The sequence below is a fragment of the Onychomys torridus genome, chromosome 1, assembly GCF_903995425.1.
Source record: "Onychomys torridus chromosome 1, mOncTor1.1, whole genome shotgun sequence".
In the NCBI taxonomy this organism is placed as follows: domain Eukaryota; kingdom Metazoa; phylum Chordata; class Mammalia; order Rodentia; family Cricetidae; genus Onychomys; species Onychomys torridus.
Genome location: NC_050443.1, coordinates 162,778,200 through 162,797,061, shown reverse-complemented (window position 1 = coordinate 162,797,061; position 18,862 = coordinate 162,778,200). Strand labels below are relative to the sequence as shown.

At 47.1% G+C, this 18,862-nt stretch overlaps 1 protein-coding gene across 1 annotated transcript; it reads right to left on the bottom strand.

Moving 5' to 3' along the window:
* Positions 1 to 6,664: 6,664 nt before the first annotated feature.
* Positions 6,665 to 18,028, bottom strand: LOC118578326 (acyl-CoA desaturase 3). Its single transcript, XM_036179181.1, has 5 exons — positions 17,752 to 18,028; positions 13,793 to 13,923; positions 12,304 to 12,509; positions 10,001 to 10,233; positions 6,665 to 6,903 (listed from the first exon to the last, which is right to left on the bottom strand). Exons 1-5 carry the CDS (start codon positions 18,026 to 18,028, stop codon positions 6,704 to 6,706), a joined length of 1,047 nt encoding a protein of 348 aa, XP_036035074.1. The 3' UTR covers positions 6,665 to 6,703.
* Positions 18,029 to 18,862: the final 834 nt, after the last annotated feature.

Below are 18,862 nucleotides of genomic sequence, written 5' to 3'. Positions count from 1 at the left end.
AACAGCCTGTGCTCTTAACCACTGAGTCATCTCTGCAGCCCCCTCATTTTTACTTTAGATGAAAATTAAATGATTTACAGTTACCATAGCTTGTACCAAGGTCTTAAGGAGGATAGAGGAAAGAAACTTGCCAAGATAAAATTCCTAGGAGCCCAACGGGGCATGTTTCTGACTTGAGTGTCAACTGATCACTGACTGTCCCCACCAGTGTATCCAGACCAGTAGATTGCCTGAAAACTCAACCATACCAGTACTAGTGTGGCGGGGGTGTGATTCTAGTCTGTATAATTGTCTATGTTAAAATGGCCAATTCTTTGTTGGGGAAAACCACATCATTTTAAATGGCTATACCAAGAAAAAAGTTTGTATGGGGGATGTCTTCTAGGTCATGTAGATAGAATTTGCTAAGAAATAAGAGGTGCTAACAGCATTCTTGCGCCCTCTGCTGGCATTATAAAAGAACTCGCTTTCCTTTTCCTGATCCTAAATATCACTATGTGAAGTGACCCAGAATGAATACCCCTTTGGGTTTTTTGAGCAGGTCCTCATGTGGGCCCAGACCTACCAGGAATCAGCACAGCCCACCTGCTCCTTTACAGTTTGGATACAGAAGCCTGGGGCGGGGTGGTAGTGGGGTGGGACAGAGCTGCGTGCCCCAAGGAGGAAGTTCTTTTGTCTCCAACAACTCTTAAGCACACGCTTCATTTCCTGTGCCAAATTCAGTGAGCAAAGTAAGTCTTTGCCTGCATCATAGGAAGTTAATACAGGTCACAAAACTGGACTTACACTCACATGACCTCATACTCATGTGACCTCTACCATGTTGAACCAAACACCCTTGAGTTGTCTTCATTTTGCACTGACTGTCTAGTCACAAGGAGACCTTCTAGAAGGGGAAGGTGCCCTTGAGTAGCTGAGAATGTAATAGGGTGGACTGTTGTTGGAAGAGGGAAGCAATGTCTGCTAAAACTCAGCTGTGGTTTAATGGTAAGCTACTCTAATGAATCCAAGTACTGGGGAGGCAAAGACAGTGGGTCTCTGTGAGTTCAAGACCAGCCTGGGATACATAGTGAGACCCTGTCTCAACCAACCAACAAACAAATGAATGGTTCTGTAATAACTACTCCTGCACTGATATGACCAAATAAAGAACTCAACTTTATAAGCGACACCTGGATGGAGGAAGGATTGATTGGGGTTCCAGGTTTTAGAGGCTGAGGTCCATCCCAGCAGGGAAGGCATGGTGGAGCAGAGCATGTCACATCATGGGAACACAGAAGGGAAAGAAGCTTTGATTCTGGGACCTGCTTGGCCTTTTCTATTTACTGTGAGTCAAGACTCTTCAGCTACTACAGCCAGAACTGTCTGTGGTGATGCTGTTTTCTCAAACACCAATGTCGAAAACAGCAGATACATAGCACTTTAAGGCCAGAATGCTTGTAACCTTGTGGCTTGGCACTCCCATCTTGGCCCTAAATCAAAACAGTGTGCCTCATGAAACCAACCTCCAGTTTCAACTACAAAAGAAGATTCTTAAAATCTTTTGAAAGAAGATAAAAGATAAGGAAAATAAACAAAAGGTAAGGAAAATAAACCAGCTCATGGAGTTTTAACTTTTAAACCACGTTTAAAAATGTAAGCATCACTTGGTCTTCAACCTTGTTGTAAATTATGTCCTTTCAGGAACATAACTTAGAAAGCCACTGGATGATCTATCTAGCCATTGCCAAAACACTTGTGGCAGACTTTCTGTGTCTCCCTGTGGCCTCTGTTACCCTTTCTTTCTCTCCTGTTCTTGCTCAGTCCCAATATCTTCCCAACTAGTCCCTTCTACCTTCATGTCTTTAAACAAATATGTATGTATGTATGTATGTATGTATGTATGTATATGTATGGTGCTTTGCTTGCATACATGTTCATATACATTTGTTCGGTACCCAGAGTGGCTAGAAGAGGGCACCAGATCCCCTGGGACTGAAGTTACAGACAGTATGAGCTGCCATACGGGTGCTGAGAATGAAACCTAGGTCCTCTGGAAGGGCAGAGTTCTCAACCACACTCATAACATCCGCTTAAGCCATCTCTCTAGCCCTCTCTTCCATTTTCATGTCTTTTCACTTAATTTTTATTTTTATATAGTCAACAGGTTTCATTAGAATTACTTATATGACCGTGGGAACGGGTTTGTTTACAGAAGTGGTTACATCAAGAAAGAAAGAGAGATAAAGGGAGGGATGGAGGGAGGAAGGGAGGGAGGGAGGGAGGAAGGAAAAGCTATCACTCTCTCATGAGCCCCACTGCTAGGCATGACAGGATGGTGACAGGCCCAATCTTAGATAGACGTTTCGCAGGTAATCACAGATGCTGTAAGTTCAAGAGTTCAAAGGCCATGCCCTGCCTGGAAGGCAGTGTTCTATTCCATCACAGACCTTTTCTTGGGCTCTAACACTCTTTCTGCTGCTTCTTCCATGATATTCCCTGAACTTTGGAAAAGTTGGTATGGATGTTGCATTCAGGATTTAGCACTCAGTCACATATTCTCAGTACTTAGACAAACTGTGAGTCTCTGAAGGTAGTGCTGACCACTACAAAAAGAACCTTCTCTGACCAAAGCTGAGCAAAAACATAGCTGTTCAGAAGGTAATTTGATGGACATATGTCCATTTAGGAAAACAGTAATAGTAGCTTCCTTACTAAGACCTGTTATTGAATACCCAGGGGTCCCGAGGATTTTACTACATCCAGTGTGGTTTATCCAAGGGGAAAAAAAACCTATGTACACTATGTTCTTATGTGTGTTAACGTTATTCCTCTAAGATAAAATTCTATCAGTATAGCTACAGCTCCATCAGGCGTTCAGGGCAGGAATAACTCCAGACATACTAAACTCTTTATCCATCTGTTTTATTTCTCTGGGATGAAATCCAGTCTACATAGCTTCAGTTCTGTCCAGTTCCCTAGCTCATAGTCCTGCCAACAACTAAACTCCTATGCTTCTGGCCTCATCTTCCTCCTCCATTTCCTCATTCTCCATTTCCACTACTCTCTACTCCTGGCTCTCAGAAAACTCTACCTGAGATCTGCTTACCCTCTCTGGAACCTCCCTCTTCCTCTCTTCTCTCGCCTTGCCATTCAGTCTGTCTCTACAGAAAATGCCTGTCCTCCTCTCCCTGGCCACTTGTTCTCTGCCTCCTCAGGAATGTTCCTCCACCCTACCTTCCACCTTGATATGTAAAATCCTCTTTTGTTCTCAGTCAGTTGCTCTGGAATGCCACTAGGCCTCAAGGCCAGGGGATGGTCTGAGCTTCATTTGCACAAGAAACACAGCTGTGCATCTCCTGCCTGCTTGCCTTTGCCTTTGTGACCTTATCCAAGTACTGGATCCAGCAGGGAAGTTCAGCAGGTCTGGGGAGCTGAACTGTTAGCCAAATGGTCTGGAAATATTTTGGCATGCAAGAATTTCATAGCAGAAGACAGCTGAAATATCAAAGTCTGGATAACACCAAATATTCATAATAAATGGCTTGCATTTTGATAGACCCTTGGCCAGTCAAAGTATATAGCTTTAATACACAGCTGAATCTTTATAGTATATTCTTGTGGCCTGCGAGAGCCTATCAACTCCACAACAGTTACAGGCTTTAAAAAATTACTACCATTATTTGTGTGTGTATGATATGTGTATGTGTGGGGTGCACATGTAGGTCACAGGACAACTTTTGGGAGTCAGTTCTTCCACCTTGTTTTTGAGGCAAGGTCTTTCTTGCCAAGCTACTTCCAGCTAACTGGATGGCAAACTTCTAGGGAATTCTCCTTTCTGTGTCTCCCATCTCTCTTTAGGAGTTCTGGAAATACAGAAACTTACCGTGTTCAGCTTTTTACATGGTCTCTGTGAAAGAGTTTTGTCCTTAATTACGTCATCATCCTGGGACAAGGGCCAGCCTAAAAAGAGGGCGGCCCTCTCTGTGACCCCGCCCCCCTTTCCCCTTCTCTCTTCCCTCCGCGAGGTCTCTCTCTGTCTCTGTCTGTCTGTCTGTCTGTCTGTCTCTCTGTCTCTTTCCCTCTCTCCCCCACTCTCCCAATAAAGCTCTAGAAAGGTAACCATGGCTCGTGATTCTTCTGCCAGCACACACCTCCCTGCCGCGGGCAGTGGCCAGTCACCAGCGCAGCGCCACTTTAACCAACATTTGGAGTTTAACCAACACTCTGGAATTGACCTTAGCTCACCAAGCTTTCACGGCAAGACCCTTTGCCTGCTGAACCATTTCTCTGGACCCCATGTAAGGGTTTTGTCTTTAATTATGTCATCATCCTGGGATGCAGGCCAGCCTAAAAAGCAGGCGGGCCCTCTGTACCTTTCCCCCTCCTCCCTTCCCTCCACGCTGTCTCTCGCTGTCTCTCTGTCTCTCCCTCTCTCTCCCTCTCTCCCAATAAAGCCTCCCTAGAAAGGTAACCATGGCTCGTGATTCTTCTGCCAACCAGCATGCTCCTCCAGCTGGCTGTCGCGGGGGGGTGGCCAGCCACCAGCAGATCCACTGCCTTGTCACCAATTCCAGTGGAATAAGGTATCACCCCTTCCTTTCCCAACTAGGGCCACACAGAGCTGGAGGCAAAAGGACCATCAAAAATATCCAGGTGGTAAGGATATAACAGTCTGTCACTGTTCAACACTCAGCAACTGATCGTCTGTGTTTCCTAAATGCTAAACTAACAAAACAAACAGGTGCCTTAAATAAACTACCTCTAATAAGATTTGTCTCAGGTAAAAATTAAGCAGAGTACTAAAACACCATAATAATCATTAATTTTATCACAGCCACCTTTTTAACATGTCTCCATCCGGACAGGCCAAATCTGCCTCAGATAAGTGTCAACTCCAAAAATAAAATAATAATGATTCTTTTTCTCTAAGCTTTTTATGTCACCAGTATCTTGTCAGACAGAAGGTTCCCAGCCACACCATGAAGGACGGACAGCTGCAGGACAAGGGATGACAGAACTTCATCCCAGGACTTCAGGAGCCAGCCTCCCCATTTCCCCCAAGAGCCAACTGATGCCCACCATTCAGCCTGAAGCTCTTTGAGAGAAACGGCGTCCCATACCCACTCATCCACATTTTTTTCTTTTTTTAGAAAAAAACAAGTCAGGAATGATATGAATTCACAACATGCCCCTACAGTTGGGAATGCCCTGCGGACCTAGACACTTTTCAGTTCAAAATAGCCATTTTCCGAGTCAAAAACATCTGGTGTGACTAGGACCCCGTGGCTTTGCATGGTTGCATAAAGCACACGTGCAGCCATGTGATCTATGTGTATGCATGTGCGGCCCACCCTTTATAAGCCGGTGCCACCCCCCCCCCCCCCCCACTCTTTACCTTGACCACGTGTGTTTTCCACAGGCCTGTTCATGTCTGTCTCTTTCTTTCCTATCTTAATAGAAACTCTTGTGGATTTGTCGTGTTTTGGGATGTTTCCTTGCAGGGTAAGAGCGCCACCAAATAACTAACACCCCAGCCACAGGCTTTTTGATGGTAAATTCTCTTCCAATGAGTGGGTCTCAAATCTACACAGGAAACAGTTGGTTTACCCCCAACAGACTTGCTGCTATTGTACTGGTGAGCACATTGCCTGGCCAGTCATTTTGTTGAATATAGGGTCCACAGTTGAGGAAGACTGTTGATGAACACCCCACCCCCCCAGCAGCCTGCTTAGCATCTTCCAGCTGTTTCATTAAACTAATTATATGATCAATCAATCCAAGCAGCAACTTGGACTAATAAAGAGACCCAGCTTGGAAACTTTCAGAAGGACATGGAGTCACCTACTCAGAAAGTCTTCAATCCAAACAGCTTTTCCTCAGAAAGTTATCTATGAGCTGCTGCTTACCAACACCATCCCTCAACCTCTCATCTCTGTCTTGAAGTGGGAAAATTGCCTTGCCAAGCTCTGGGGCTCAGGACAGAAAGGAAAGATGCTGTGTGGAGGGACTCCATGTCTGTTTGGGAAGCAGCTGGGTCCAATCACAGAAAGAACCTCATACTTCTTTCACGGAACACCATCCCCACTTAAAGATCATAGCCAGCCTGCTGACTCTCTCCCCTGATAGTTTAACAAAATGCAAGCCCTGTGCCAAGGAAAGGTTGGATTTTTTTTTTCTGTCTTTGTTGTTGTTGTTGTTGTTGTTGTTGTTGTTGGTGGTGGTGGTGGTGGTGTGTGTGTGTGTGTGTGTGTGTGCATTTTTTTTGTTTGTCTGTTTTCATCTTTCCCATGGCCTGATGGTAGTTAATAGACAATGTCCAGGAGGACCTGGCTGGAGTTTTAGCCTGAGACATCTTCCTTGAAGCTCAAGAGAGATCAAAGTAAGAATGCTACCTGTGGAGTCCTCTAATTTAAAATATTTGCTGAGCTTTCAAAGGTCTCTTCTAACCTCCTGCTCACCTGCACTTACCTGGAAGGCAATGAAGTAAGAAGGAATTGAGAAGGACTCAGCAATCGGAAAGCCCCGGGACAGAAGACTAAATGGAAGGCTATCTGCTTACATCATAGAAGAGTCTTTGCCTTTTAATATTTGAATATTTTACAAGAATACTGTCTTGAAACAAGACTCTTTAGAACATTGATGGTGTTTTTCAGTATTTAAATAACATTATTAAACATCTGCTCAGCTGGCTTTGGGAATAGAAACAAAGACAACCCCAAACTCAGCCACTCTTGCGGCTCCCATCTCCAGTTCTTTTGATCCTGGCCAAGACAGTGGCCTTGGACACTTTCTTCCGGTCATAAGCCAGGCCCAGGGCAGCCATGCAGTCGATGAAGAATGTGGTGAAGTTGATGTGCCAGAGGTACTCACTGGCAGAGTAGTCGTAGGGGAAGGCGTGGTGGTAGTTGTGGAAGCCCTCGCCTGGAACAGAAGCGTGGAGAACAGAAGCAGTTAGGGCCTCGGTGGTTGCTGCCTCCTGCTCTTTCCACACCTCTTACCTAGTAGATAACAGAATACTTGGCTGTTGTTTGGTGAATGGTTAACTCACTGGCTTCTACTCTGAAACAATGAGTTGAGAAGCCCTGGTTGCCCTTAATATTTGAAAGCACTGTGGAAGAAATGTGTCTCCAAGACTAACAGGATAAGAATCTGATTATTCTGGAGGAATATTTTACATTGGAAAATGCTAGAATGTCAATATGCTCTGAGACTCTGTGGGCTCCTGGACTGGGTACATATCAGTGCCTGTGTTTCTCACAAAGGTAAGAAGGCAAACACACCTTTCCCCATGGTACTGGTGTGCCCTGTAAGAGTAGACAGCTACAATAGAAAAGGCAAAGGGTAGCCAAAAGTCAGAGGAACTGGGGCCCAGCCGAGGTGGGACTTCTCTCAGCCACTGCTGGTTCACAGTGGCTACTGTTGCTGCTACCTCGTAGAGCTTCGACCCTGGTGCAGGGGGATGCTCATAAGATAGAACTCTTTTAATAAATTCCTTGTATCATCTGCTATTTAATTTTTTTCTGAAACTTCTGGTTTTGTTTGTTTGTTTGTTTGTTTTGTTTTGTTTTTTGAATGATAGTTACTTTTATAGTGGATACTAGATGTAAAGCAAAGGATAACCAGACAACAACCCACAGCTCCAGAGAAGCTAGGCAACAAGGAGGACCCTAAGAGGGACACATGGGTCGCTCTGGGAAGGGGAAATAGATGAGATCTCCATGAGTGAACTGGGGATGGGGGTGAGCAATGGAGGGTAGGGAGGGGATGAGGGTGGGGACGTGAAGGAACAGATGGTCAACTGGGACAGGGATGGAGTAAGAGAGCAATTGCGCTCTCTCACTTGTAGCTACCTCGACGCTTGCTCTCACCTCCCTCACTAGCAAGTCTGCCCCTTTACTGGCCTTTGTCTTCTGGATTCTGGCTGTACGGAAGCCCTCTGAGACACCGGGCCTCTGGACAGAGCAACTACTGGATTCTTGTCCCTTCAGTTTGCAGGCAGCCATTGTTGGACTAGCCCGATCACAGCCTGTAAGTCATTCTAATATATATTCATTCTGTAAGATCATTACTCTAGAGAACCTGACTTTTCTAAAATTCCTGATTTGGATGAAAGTGTGCTATTTGTTTGTTTGTTTTTCGAGACAGGGTTTCTCTGTGTAGCTTTGCACCTTTCCTGGATCATGTTCTGTAGACCAGGCTGGCCTCCAACTCACAAAGATCCACCTGGCTCTGCCTCCCGAGTGCTGGGATTAAAGGTGTGCGCCACCACAGGCTGGTGAAAATGTGCTATTTTTACAACACTGAGTATTTAACTGAATATTTGCACGAATATATTATAAGAAATATAAACGGTGACTTCAAGAAGTATAAAAATCATTGGGCGGTGGTGGCATGTGCTTTTAACCCCGGACTCAGGAAGCAGGGTGGGAATGAATATTAGACAAGCCCTTGACTCCGGGGTCTGGATTTATATGTTGTTTCTTGGTACTGGCTGTGATTCCGGCTACCTAGAGGCCGAACCAGGAGATAGAAAGTTCAAGTCTGGCTGGGACGAATTAGAAAGACTGTATTTCCAAGATAAAAATAAAAAAGAGCTAAGCAAATAGCTTATTAGTAGAAATTCACGGTCAGCCTGAGCTGTGGAGTGAGTGAGGCAAGGCCAGCCTAGACTGCACAGTGAGCTCTTGACTCACAAGGTAGAGTAGTGTAAAGAGGGCTTGGGGCCGCAGTCCAGAGATGGGGCATTTCCACAAGGCTGTAAGGGTAGACCCTCGTGCTTCAGGGGGTCAGGATAAAGCAAAAGGGGAGAGGGGGGTAGGGGAGAGGAAGTTGAGATTAGGGTGGTAGGAAGCAGGAAAACAAGACAAAGTGAGGAAGGCCGAGAAGCTGTGGAGAGATAGGGCAAGGAGATGAAGCAGGGTGCTGGCGCCACCTCCAGCAGCCACGTCCTGAAGAGACTGCACTGGGGAAGCTCGTTTGATTTCAGTGACAGAACGCGTCTCAGCCCACGTGACTCCGTTTCTACAGCAGTCTAGGAATTGTAGGGTATAGCTTCAGTAAGTAAGAGTCACTTGAACATTGGTGAATGGAAGAACACACAGAGGTGGGGAGTGCGTGAAACACACCAGGGAGGTGAAGCTGTACTCTGAAAAGGCACACTTTAAGTCCATTGAACAAAGTCATGACTTCCCTTCTCTTTATAGCATGGCTAGTCAGGACACACTAGGCTTACTGTGTTCTCCATTGACGCTGCTGTTACAGCCGCGAGTCTCCTGACCCTCGCAGGAGTGGCCCAGAGAAAGGAATCACAGATGCCTGGAGAAAGGGACACTTAACCAGGGTCATTCGGAGGTTTTGTGTTTGTGTTTTGACCTTCCAATCAAAGGCAGTATTTTTTATCCTTCCCTTTTCCAACGTCAACCGTGTTGCCTGCCTGTCCCGTTTCCCCACCATCAGGACCCCTAGTTTTACAGTGGGAGGTATGAGACACAAAGTGCCGATACAAACAGATGACTCCCCTCTTCTTCACAGCTCACCAAGTAAGGAGACTGAATGGCAAGAAGAAACAGCAAAGGAAAAGAACATGGCTGCTCCTAGGTGTGGTGGAGGAGGGGGCTCATTGGAGACATGTGGGAGAGCACAGCCAGAGGCAGGGTCATCTGGAAGAGTCCAGAGTGGACATAGCCAGACTGAGCTGTGCCATGTGAGCAGAGTGGGGAGGGGAAGGGAGAGGGAGAGGGGGGAAGCAGGTGCAGCAAAAGTACAGAGAGAGCAGGTAACCAAAATGATTAGATTATATAGGGGAGAGCAGCCCAGCAACCCCCCCCCCCATGCTGGGAAGTTTCAGGGCAGGGGGCAGGGTGTGTTAGCCAGGAGGGCCCTGTAACAAGTAGGGACTAAGACCTGGTAGCCAGGTCTGCTCTGAAATGTTAAATAGGCACCTCAGCCATTTGTCCCAGGTTTGGAACCTAAAAGAGACCACTGAATGCGATGATGCCATAGACTGCTGCTGACTTACCTAGAGATCCCAGGGAAACCAAGGCATTCTCTCGTGGGTCAATGTTCTTGTCATAAGGGCGAAAGCCATAGAGGTGGGCGGCACTGTTCACCAGCCAGGTGGCATTGAGCACCAAGGCATATCTCAGTAAAGTGGCAACATAAAAGCTGTGTTGAAAAGTCTCTCCCCAGAAATACCAGGGCACCAGTGTGGGCAGGATGAAGCACATCAGCAGGATGCCAGGCTTGTAGTACCTATGTGGAGATCACACACTGAGTCTGTGGAGAGAGGATTGGCTCTTCTCGGTGGGAGGGGCTGTTGTCTTTCCTCTCGCCATGAGTGCAGGTGGGAGGTGGGAGCCCCATCAAGAAGGAATGGGGGTGGAAAATCTTTTCAATGCAGAGTGTTATTATCACTTTCAAGATAAGTCTATGCTGAGCTGAGATTGTCCTAAACTGGTCCCACCAGTTGCCAATAGAACAAGGTCTCCATTGTTCTTATTCACAGAGGGAAGAGGCCAATTAGCCAACAGACCAAACCAAATCCTCAGCCTGTGAGGGTGCCTGGGTGTTTTCCATCTGCCCCAGGGCCCCCTTGTCTCTCGGGTCAGAGTCTTTGACATTTCTCCATTTCCTGCTAACCTCCTCCCTCAAGGTCTTTGCTCTGCTCTGGGAAAGCTCCAGGAAGCATAATGAATGTCCTTGACCACCTGCAGCTTCTGTCCTCCTAGAGGTCTTGTCCTAGAACCACTGATTTCCAGAGTGGATTGATTGATGTCCCCTCAGCAGTCAGGTCCTCAAATTCCCCTTCACGGGCCTGGCCTGCATCCAGCTTTCCCATCTTTTGCTGCTTCCCTGTTCTGAATCCTCTCTATGGTCCTCGCTGCTCAGGCTCAACGTCCTTGTCACCTGACCTCCCCTGACCTGACCTTCAAAGCACAGCTCTGATTGTGCCACATGCTGTAGGAGAAACAAGCTCCTCATGGCCAACTGCGTTAATCCCACCTGTGTGGAAAACGCTCGGGATGACATCAGTCTGTCTGTCATCTATTTTTCCTGTCATATCTTGTAGGTCAAGGAAACAGACTATGTTTCTGGATCATGCATCAGGCTTTAGTTCATTTTCATACTTCTGTCTGTACATAAACATGCAGGATACTGTTTTTCTGTTGTTTCTGATGCTCTATTTTCTTCAGCCCTTCTTCTCCTCCCGGAGCCCTCTCTGGCCCTTTCTTGCCTCTCACAGTACAGACAGTATTTTGCCTTGCTTCATGGTAACTTGGTAAGTGTATTATTATTCCTCACCCTATAGGCTAAAATCTCCGGGATCATAAGGGCTCAGTTGAATTCATTGTGTCTGTGGCTCTCCTAGATCAGTGAATATTGGTTGCATTTAATTGGTTTAAAAAATAGCTCAGAAAGTAAGGAACAGAGTAACACCCCATGACTGTGGACATCCAACCATTAAAAACTGGGACTTGAGGGGGCTGGAGAGATGGCTCAGAGGTTAAGAGCACTGATTGTTCTTCCAAAGGTCCTGAGTTCAATTCCCAGCAATCACATGCTGGCTCACAACCATCTGTAATGAAGTCTGGTGCCCTCTTCTGGCCTGCAGGGATATGTGCAGACAGGACACTGTATACATAATAAATAAGTAAATCTTAAAAAACAAAAACAAAAAAACTGGGATTTGAAATGATTTGTTTGTTTTTATTTTTGTTTTTTGAAACAGGGTCTCACTATATAGCCCTGGTTATCCTGGAACTCACTATGTAGACCACGCTGGCCTCAAACTCACAGAGATCCACTTGTGGCTGCCTCCAAAGTACTAGAACTAAAGACATGTGTGCCACCACATTTGGCTGATGGACTTTTTTTTTTTAAGATTTTTTTAAAAATTATTTTTTATTTATGTATATATGTGTATGTCTGTGTGAGTATATGCCACATGTGCACGTGTGTCTGTGAAGGCCAGAATTGGGTGTCAGATTCTTTGGATCTGGAGTTATAGGAGTAAGCCTCCCAACTAGGGTGCTCTGGAAGAATAGGAAGTACTCTTGACTGCTGAGCTACCTCTTCAGTCCCCAGAGTATCTTTGTTTTTTTTGAGACAGTTTCATTATGTAGCTCTGGCTGACCTGGAATCCACAGAGATCTGTCTGCCTCTGTCTGTCCAGTGCTGTGATTACAGGTGTGCGTTATCATAGTTGGCTGAAATGACTGTTTTGGTCATATAATCCTAGACATTCATTCAGCTATTCTAAGTGCTAAGAGAAGTGTGTCCATCTTGAAACCCCATCTCCCAAGTTCCATCCCCCTGACTCACCTCCTCTGGAACATGATCAGCTTCTCAGCTTTGAGGTCAGACATGTCCAGCTTTCTACCCTTCTCTTTGACAGCCGGGTGTTTGTGCACGAGCAGCCAGCCCACGTGAGAGAAGAAAAAGCCACGTCGAGAATTGTGAGGGTCAGCGTGTGTTTCTGAGAACTTGTGGTGGGCGCGGTGATCTCGGGCCCATTCATACACATCATTCTGGAGGGACAGGAAAGAGGACCCCAGTACTGAAAAGAGATGCCCCCCTGGGGGAATGAATGCAAGGGCCTAGGCGTCTGCCAGGGCCTGGAACTCTCAGTCCAACTCACAGAGTCCCAGGACTCTGACTAGTAAGGGAGGGGTCTGGGGGAGCACCCTCTCCGGAACACCTGTCCCCAAAGCTTATGTAGGAAAGCAACTTTAGGGCCCAGAGCTCAAGAAAAGCAGTGTTGCTTCCCAGGGTTATGTGGTGGTGGGAAACGGGAGGTGAGTCTGAGTGCTCAGGGAGTTTCATTAGCAGAGAACATAGTGACTCTTTAAACAAGTGACATGACACAGGGTTCCCCTGGAGATGTCTGATCTGGGGGCACAGAGTATAAAGCAGAAGGCCTTGGGCCCCGGGGGCTTTTCTAAACTTCATCCATCCCTTCAAGAATGTGTCAACGTTTCTCTTCTTCCTCTTTGTCCTCCAAAGGTAGAAACTGGGAGCCTTCACTACATAAATTATCAGAGCAGAGGTAATTACACACACGTGATAAGAATCTCAGCTATTGTCCAGGCAAAATAACTAGTCCATTTTCTGGTACGATCGCCTCCTCACCCAAGTCAAGCCCCAGACTATAAGCAGCAGCCTGTGGCTAGGTGAGCCCCCTCCCCAATTTCCTATAATCTATCCATTGCAAGATCCATCATCAGAACTTGACCTGTCCATCATGTAGCCCTTGACAGAGCAATAGGGTCAGCCTATTTAATGGCACAGTGACTCAGTTTCTTCATCTGTTCAGTGGGTAGAACAATAAGTGGTGTGGCCAGGAACACTAAAAGAGTTAGCCAGCACATGGAACTATAGACATCTTTGCTCTTATTGTCTGAAATGAGAGTGTTCTTGAGTCTGTGACACATCCCACTCCAATACCATTCTAGTAGATTCCTAAGACAGTTAGATCAAAACATGATTTTTTGTTGGCTGAGTGTTTATGAAACCATCATCAGTGTCTTGATGATGTTCTATGGTCCTTTATAACAAAGGACCACAGCAGCCACACGATGTGATAACCCAGGGAACTTGAGGTCAAAATAAAAGTTATGCTAGAGAACCTGTTCTACTTACTTCCTGTTCCCCTTCCCAGTGACTCTGAGGTGTCCCATGTTGTGGGGAGCTCTGTAGCCAGCATGCACTTGAGAGGCCCACCAAAGACTGCCTCTCTGGGTACTCATGTCCTCCAGTCTGCCCTGGCTCATACATAGAGTAGACACAAAAATGAACATCGGCAGCTTCTCACCTGGAAAGCCATGGTGTTAGCAATGATGAGGAAGATCCGCAGCGGCAGTCGAGCCTTGTAAGTTCGGTGGCTCCACAGGCGATGAGCCCCAGCTCCGATGCCCTCAATACTGATCACAAAGCAGACACATGCTGTGGGACAGCAAAGGAGTCAGCTAACTGGTAAGTATGCTACCAGGAGAAGCACATCGGAACACTCTCCTGACACCAGAGTACGCTTCTCTGGGTTTGAAGGAGAAAGTCTCTGAGACATCATAGCGTTCACCACCTCAAAACATCATCATCACCTCAAACCACTCCCCCTAGGAATGGATGTGAGTCATGAAGACCCAGACACAAAGTGAGCAGAAAGGCAGGATGTGGAAAGAAGGCAAGTCGTCAACTCTGTCTAGTTTTCACTGTCAGACCATAGGAACATTTTTCCAGGTTCTTTGCCCTTTGACCTTCAGATCATTTCTCCAAGGGGTTCAAGGTCATCTACTCCTCCAGACCTAAATACCCGTAATCAAGAATGTTTGGAAAATGGCAGTCAGAACTCAACAGGACTCCTCAGTTGAAGAGGAGACTCACGGGACACAGCCTGTTCACCTGTTGTGGCTGCAGCATTTCAGCACTGTCGAGGGTCTCAGGGTGAGCCAGCCCCGCACACAGTCACATTTTCATGGAGGCTCAAGCTTTCCTGATCGTTAGCATTATCATAGTCACTGTGTATCCTAATGGGTTGGAGTCTAGTAATACCACGTGTGGGGGGATGTGAAGACACGGATGGTGACGTGGCTGTGTCCTCAAGAGCAGGGATGGAAGGGTCCTGTACGTGGCAGTCCTTGTCACCAGAGATGACTCTTTGGGTGAGCATGTAGATGAAGTTAAAAGCCAAGTGTTAATCCAGAGCCACAGCACTGGGGAAAGTGGACCCATGGTTTGAAACTAGGTCTTCTACTAAGAATCTGCTCCACTTCCAGCCATATCGGACATTACACAGTAACACAGCACCCTAACTTAGAACCTATAAGATCAGGAGGTACCGTGTAGGTACTCTTTAATGAGGAGAGGTCACTGGGTGTACCCAGATGTTCCTCTTATTGTAGCAATGGAGCTGAGGCCTTGTTAGAAGCAGTGTAAGATACTTGAGGGGTCACGTGGAGACCATGGAACCTCAGGGGCTACAGAACAGCCAAGACTGGAGAAACCAAACATCATACAAACTACCATGTGTCCTGAATCAAGAGGCAGCCATTTCCTAAGTGGTCTCTCTCTTCTTCTCTTCTGCCTGCTGTGTCCCATCCTGTTTATTCTACGGGATCCCAAGGACAACCATAGAGACAGCATCTGTCCTCAGGAAATTGCTGGTCATATTCTTCTGAACTGGGATGTTAGACCTCGGAAGATCTCCAGCCTCTGGCTGTGTGGTGGCTGAGATCTTCCCATATAGGGGATCTGGCTGTGCATGTAGAGAGAAACCAGGGGAGGGTGAGCCCTGAAATCACAGGAGGAAAGGGCTTTGGGCAGAGTGGGAGGACCAACGGTGTCTGCCGAATTTGCTTCACGCTGCAGGTTGCCCAGGTATCTTGGCTCCACAGACAATGCTGTCTTAACAGTGGGGACCCCCACACACTGAGTCATGTTTTTATTCTGCCAATAGCAGGTCACATGGATCCCTTCCCTGTCCCCAGGGAGGGTGGTGAAACTGCTCCCCCCTTAGGGGAGGGTTGGGGAGATGCCCTAGTCCAGAGGTCTCTACTGAGTGGTTCTAAAAGGGGAGAAAAGCTTTTAAAGAGCCCAAGTCAGGAAAATTGGTGCAAATACAGTCAGTTGCTAATTAGTCATTTTCCTTTGGGGTAAAACAATAAAAGCCTCTAAAAACTGAAGGAAGACGATTCCAGCTGAGACTTTGGTCCTTCTTGTTCCCAAAGAGTTCCACTAACCCACATTTCACGACTGCCATTCTGTGAGCTCAGTGGCCAGAGCCTGGGGACGAGTAAAACAATTTACCATGCAGGTTCCATGTGCCAAATTTCCTCTCCAAAATCTTGGCACACACCAAAGGGCGGGGTACCAAAAAGCCAATGACCACAGTTTTGGCTTTGGATGGTATCTTTTTCCGGAAGTAGCAACCGATGCCAGCCAAGGACAGGCCGTTTGGTCAAGCCTGGGACTGAACTGAATTAGGCTTGTGTGGAGTACCCAGGCTGCAGAGGGAGGAAGCTTGCTTGCAGGGAATCAAACTACTCTGCAGACTCCTCTCACCCCCAGTCTTCCTGGTTCTGATAATGTGTCGTTGCCTTAGTTAGTAACTAGAAAAACCGAGATCCCAAGAAAGGGGATTTCCTAAGTGGTATTTTCTTGGGGCATTAAGTGGATTTCCGAAGATAATGCTTAAGGACCCAAATCTGACCACCTACAAGATGGAAGAGGTCCAGGATGGAAGGATATAACACCAGCTCTTCTACACCAATACACTGAGAGAGAGAGAGAGACAGAGAGAGAGAGAGAGAGAGAGACAGAGACAGAGACAGAGACAGAGAGACAGAGAGAGACAGAGAGAGGGGGAGTTGTTGAAGAGTTCTAACACCTGGCTCTGTTCCCCCAAACTTTCCAGGAGTATCTGGGGGAAAATGGCTGGTTCACCAGCCCTCAGAGAAAGCAAGGGGTCCTGGGTCTGCAGAGCTCCTGGAGTCGGGGCTTGTGTTGACCAAAGCCTTCTTCAAGGCTCTGTTCTCTGGCATGCCTGTCCCTGCCCAGGAAGGATGGGTAGAAGGTAAAGACAACTGGTGTTAGGAAGTCTTAGCCCCGTGGCATGATACAGCTTCAGGAGAAAGAGACAGCCACAGGCCAGGGAGAGAATAGAGCATGAAGCATTTCTGTAATGTAACTATTCAAAGAACATCTTGTTGACTGGTATGTGCTGTACCGGAATACCTACCTGGAGCGGCAGAGCCACTCACTGTACTCGTGGGTGTTATGAGATCCTTCTTCACCCTCCTCTAGGACAACCAGCCTGGTCCGGCCAGGGACTTAGGTCTGAATGGTGGTGTAAATAAGCAACCCTCTTTGTACTTTCCTTCTCAATGACTTCTCCTTCTGTTCAGCATCTCCTGTGTCCCCTGACTGAGCTCAACATTTAGCCTATGGAGTTGGTAAGGTACCTTTCCCCATGTCCCCCAGGGAGGGCCTGGTTCTCCTGTGGCAGGAAGGGCTGGGACAGGCAGCCAAGCAAGTGATTCACACAGAAAAGTTGGTTGGGGCTGGTTGCCTTGTTGCCAAGGTGCTACCCCTCAGTGAGTCCTGCTCATGGTTTCAGGGCTTGGTCTCCAACACTCATGTCAAAGTACCCCCAAGGGTTAAGGATAGGACCCAGTGGTAGAGTACCTGTCTAGTATGCCCGGGATCCTGTGCTTACAAACAAAGACAAGGAAACAGCCCAGGCTACTTTTGCCGGATATGGTAGCTCAGGATATAATCCCAGCAGGCTGAGGCAGGAGGATTACCATGGGTTCAAAGCCAGTCTGGACTGCATAGAGAGTTCCAGGACAGCCTAGGCGATAGAGTGAGATTCTGAAAAACCAAACAAACAAAACAGTTGTGGTGATGGACACTGTAATGTCTGCACGTGGGAAGCAGACCCAGAAAATCAGAGACTTAAGGTCATTCTCTGCTATGGAGTGAGTTCCTAGCCAGCCTGGGCTACATGAGAACCTGTCTCCTTAAAGACGAGAGAGAGAGAGAGAGAGAGAGAGAGAGAGAGAGAGAGAGAGAGAGAGAGAGAGAAGAAAAACAAAACAGACACTGTTGCTTTCCAGTCCCACTGGGCTGTTTTCAGTAAGTTCAATGAAGAACCACAGAGAAAAGCTGGGGAAAGCTGGACACAGAGGGGCCACTGCCCATTGCAAGACCCCTTTCCTTAGAGCGGGGGGGGAGAGAAACTTGGGACACTGGCCCAGAATGAAGAAATGTACTTACCCCAGAGCAAGGTGTAGACCTTGCAGGAGAGAACCAGCACAAGCCCATACAGGGCCCCCAAGTGCAGCAGGGCCATGAGGATGATGTTTCTCCAGACGTACTCCAGCTTGGGCGGGGGCCCCTCCTCATCCTGGTAGCTGGGGTCATGTATGTCTTCTTTCATTTCAGGACGGATGTCTTCTTCCAGGTAGAGGGGCACAGTCTTTAACTTCTCTTGTCCTGTCTGCATAACTCCAGAGGGAGGCGCTGTGATGGTGGTGGTGGTGGTATAGGTCATCTAGAGGGATAGGGAGTAGAGAATTAGGAGGGCAGACTCCAGTAGGCACTTCCCTCTGGCATGCAGCTGGAAGAAGGGTGCATTAGAGGTCCAGCCCTCATCCCAGGGTCTGGTTTAACTAAGGGCTGGTGGAAGAAGAAGTCTGCAGAAAGTGTGCAGATTGGTTGTTGTCAAACCTCCGGGTGGAGGGGCAGTAGGAGAGGAGAATGAACCTCTTACATCACCGGCAAGCCAAAGAGAGCCCTACATGTACACACAGAGGTTCAGGCAGGGCCCGATTATCCTTTAAAGCCTGGGAAACAAAAATTGGGAAATCAAGTATCCGAAGCACCATCCACATCTCTACCAACGGATGGCAGCCAATAACGGGGAAAGGAGACTCCCAGAGACCAGCTCCATCTGGACACAAGGTTAAGACTGAACTTTGATTCGTCATCTTTGCTCTGGTTCTTTAGAGAAACTCTAGAAGAAATCCTGGGAATCAGCTTTTGCTCTGACTTCTGAGTGTGGACTCTTTGACTAAGACGTTACTTAAAGATTTAATTCCTGGGTTTTATGTATGCAAAGGGCCATATGGACCATTTACATGTAGTCTGATGTGCTATGAAATGGTCTTTTGTATGCTATGAATATGGGTTGCTACCATTGGTTAATAAAGAAGCTGCTCTGGCCTATGGCAAGACAGGTTATAGCCAGGCAGGAAATCCAATAAAAAATACACAGAGAAGAAGGGCAGAGTCAGGGCAGATGCCAGCCCGCTGCCCAAAGAACAAGATGCCAGCAGACCGGTAATACCACAGTCATGTGGCAAAACATAGATCAATAGAAATGGGT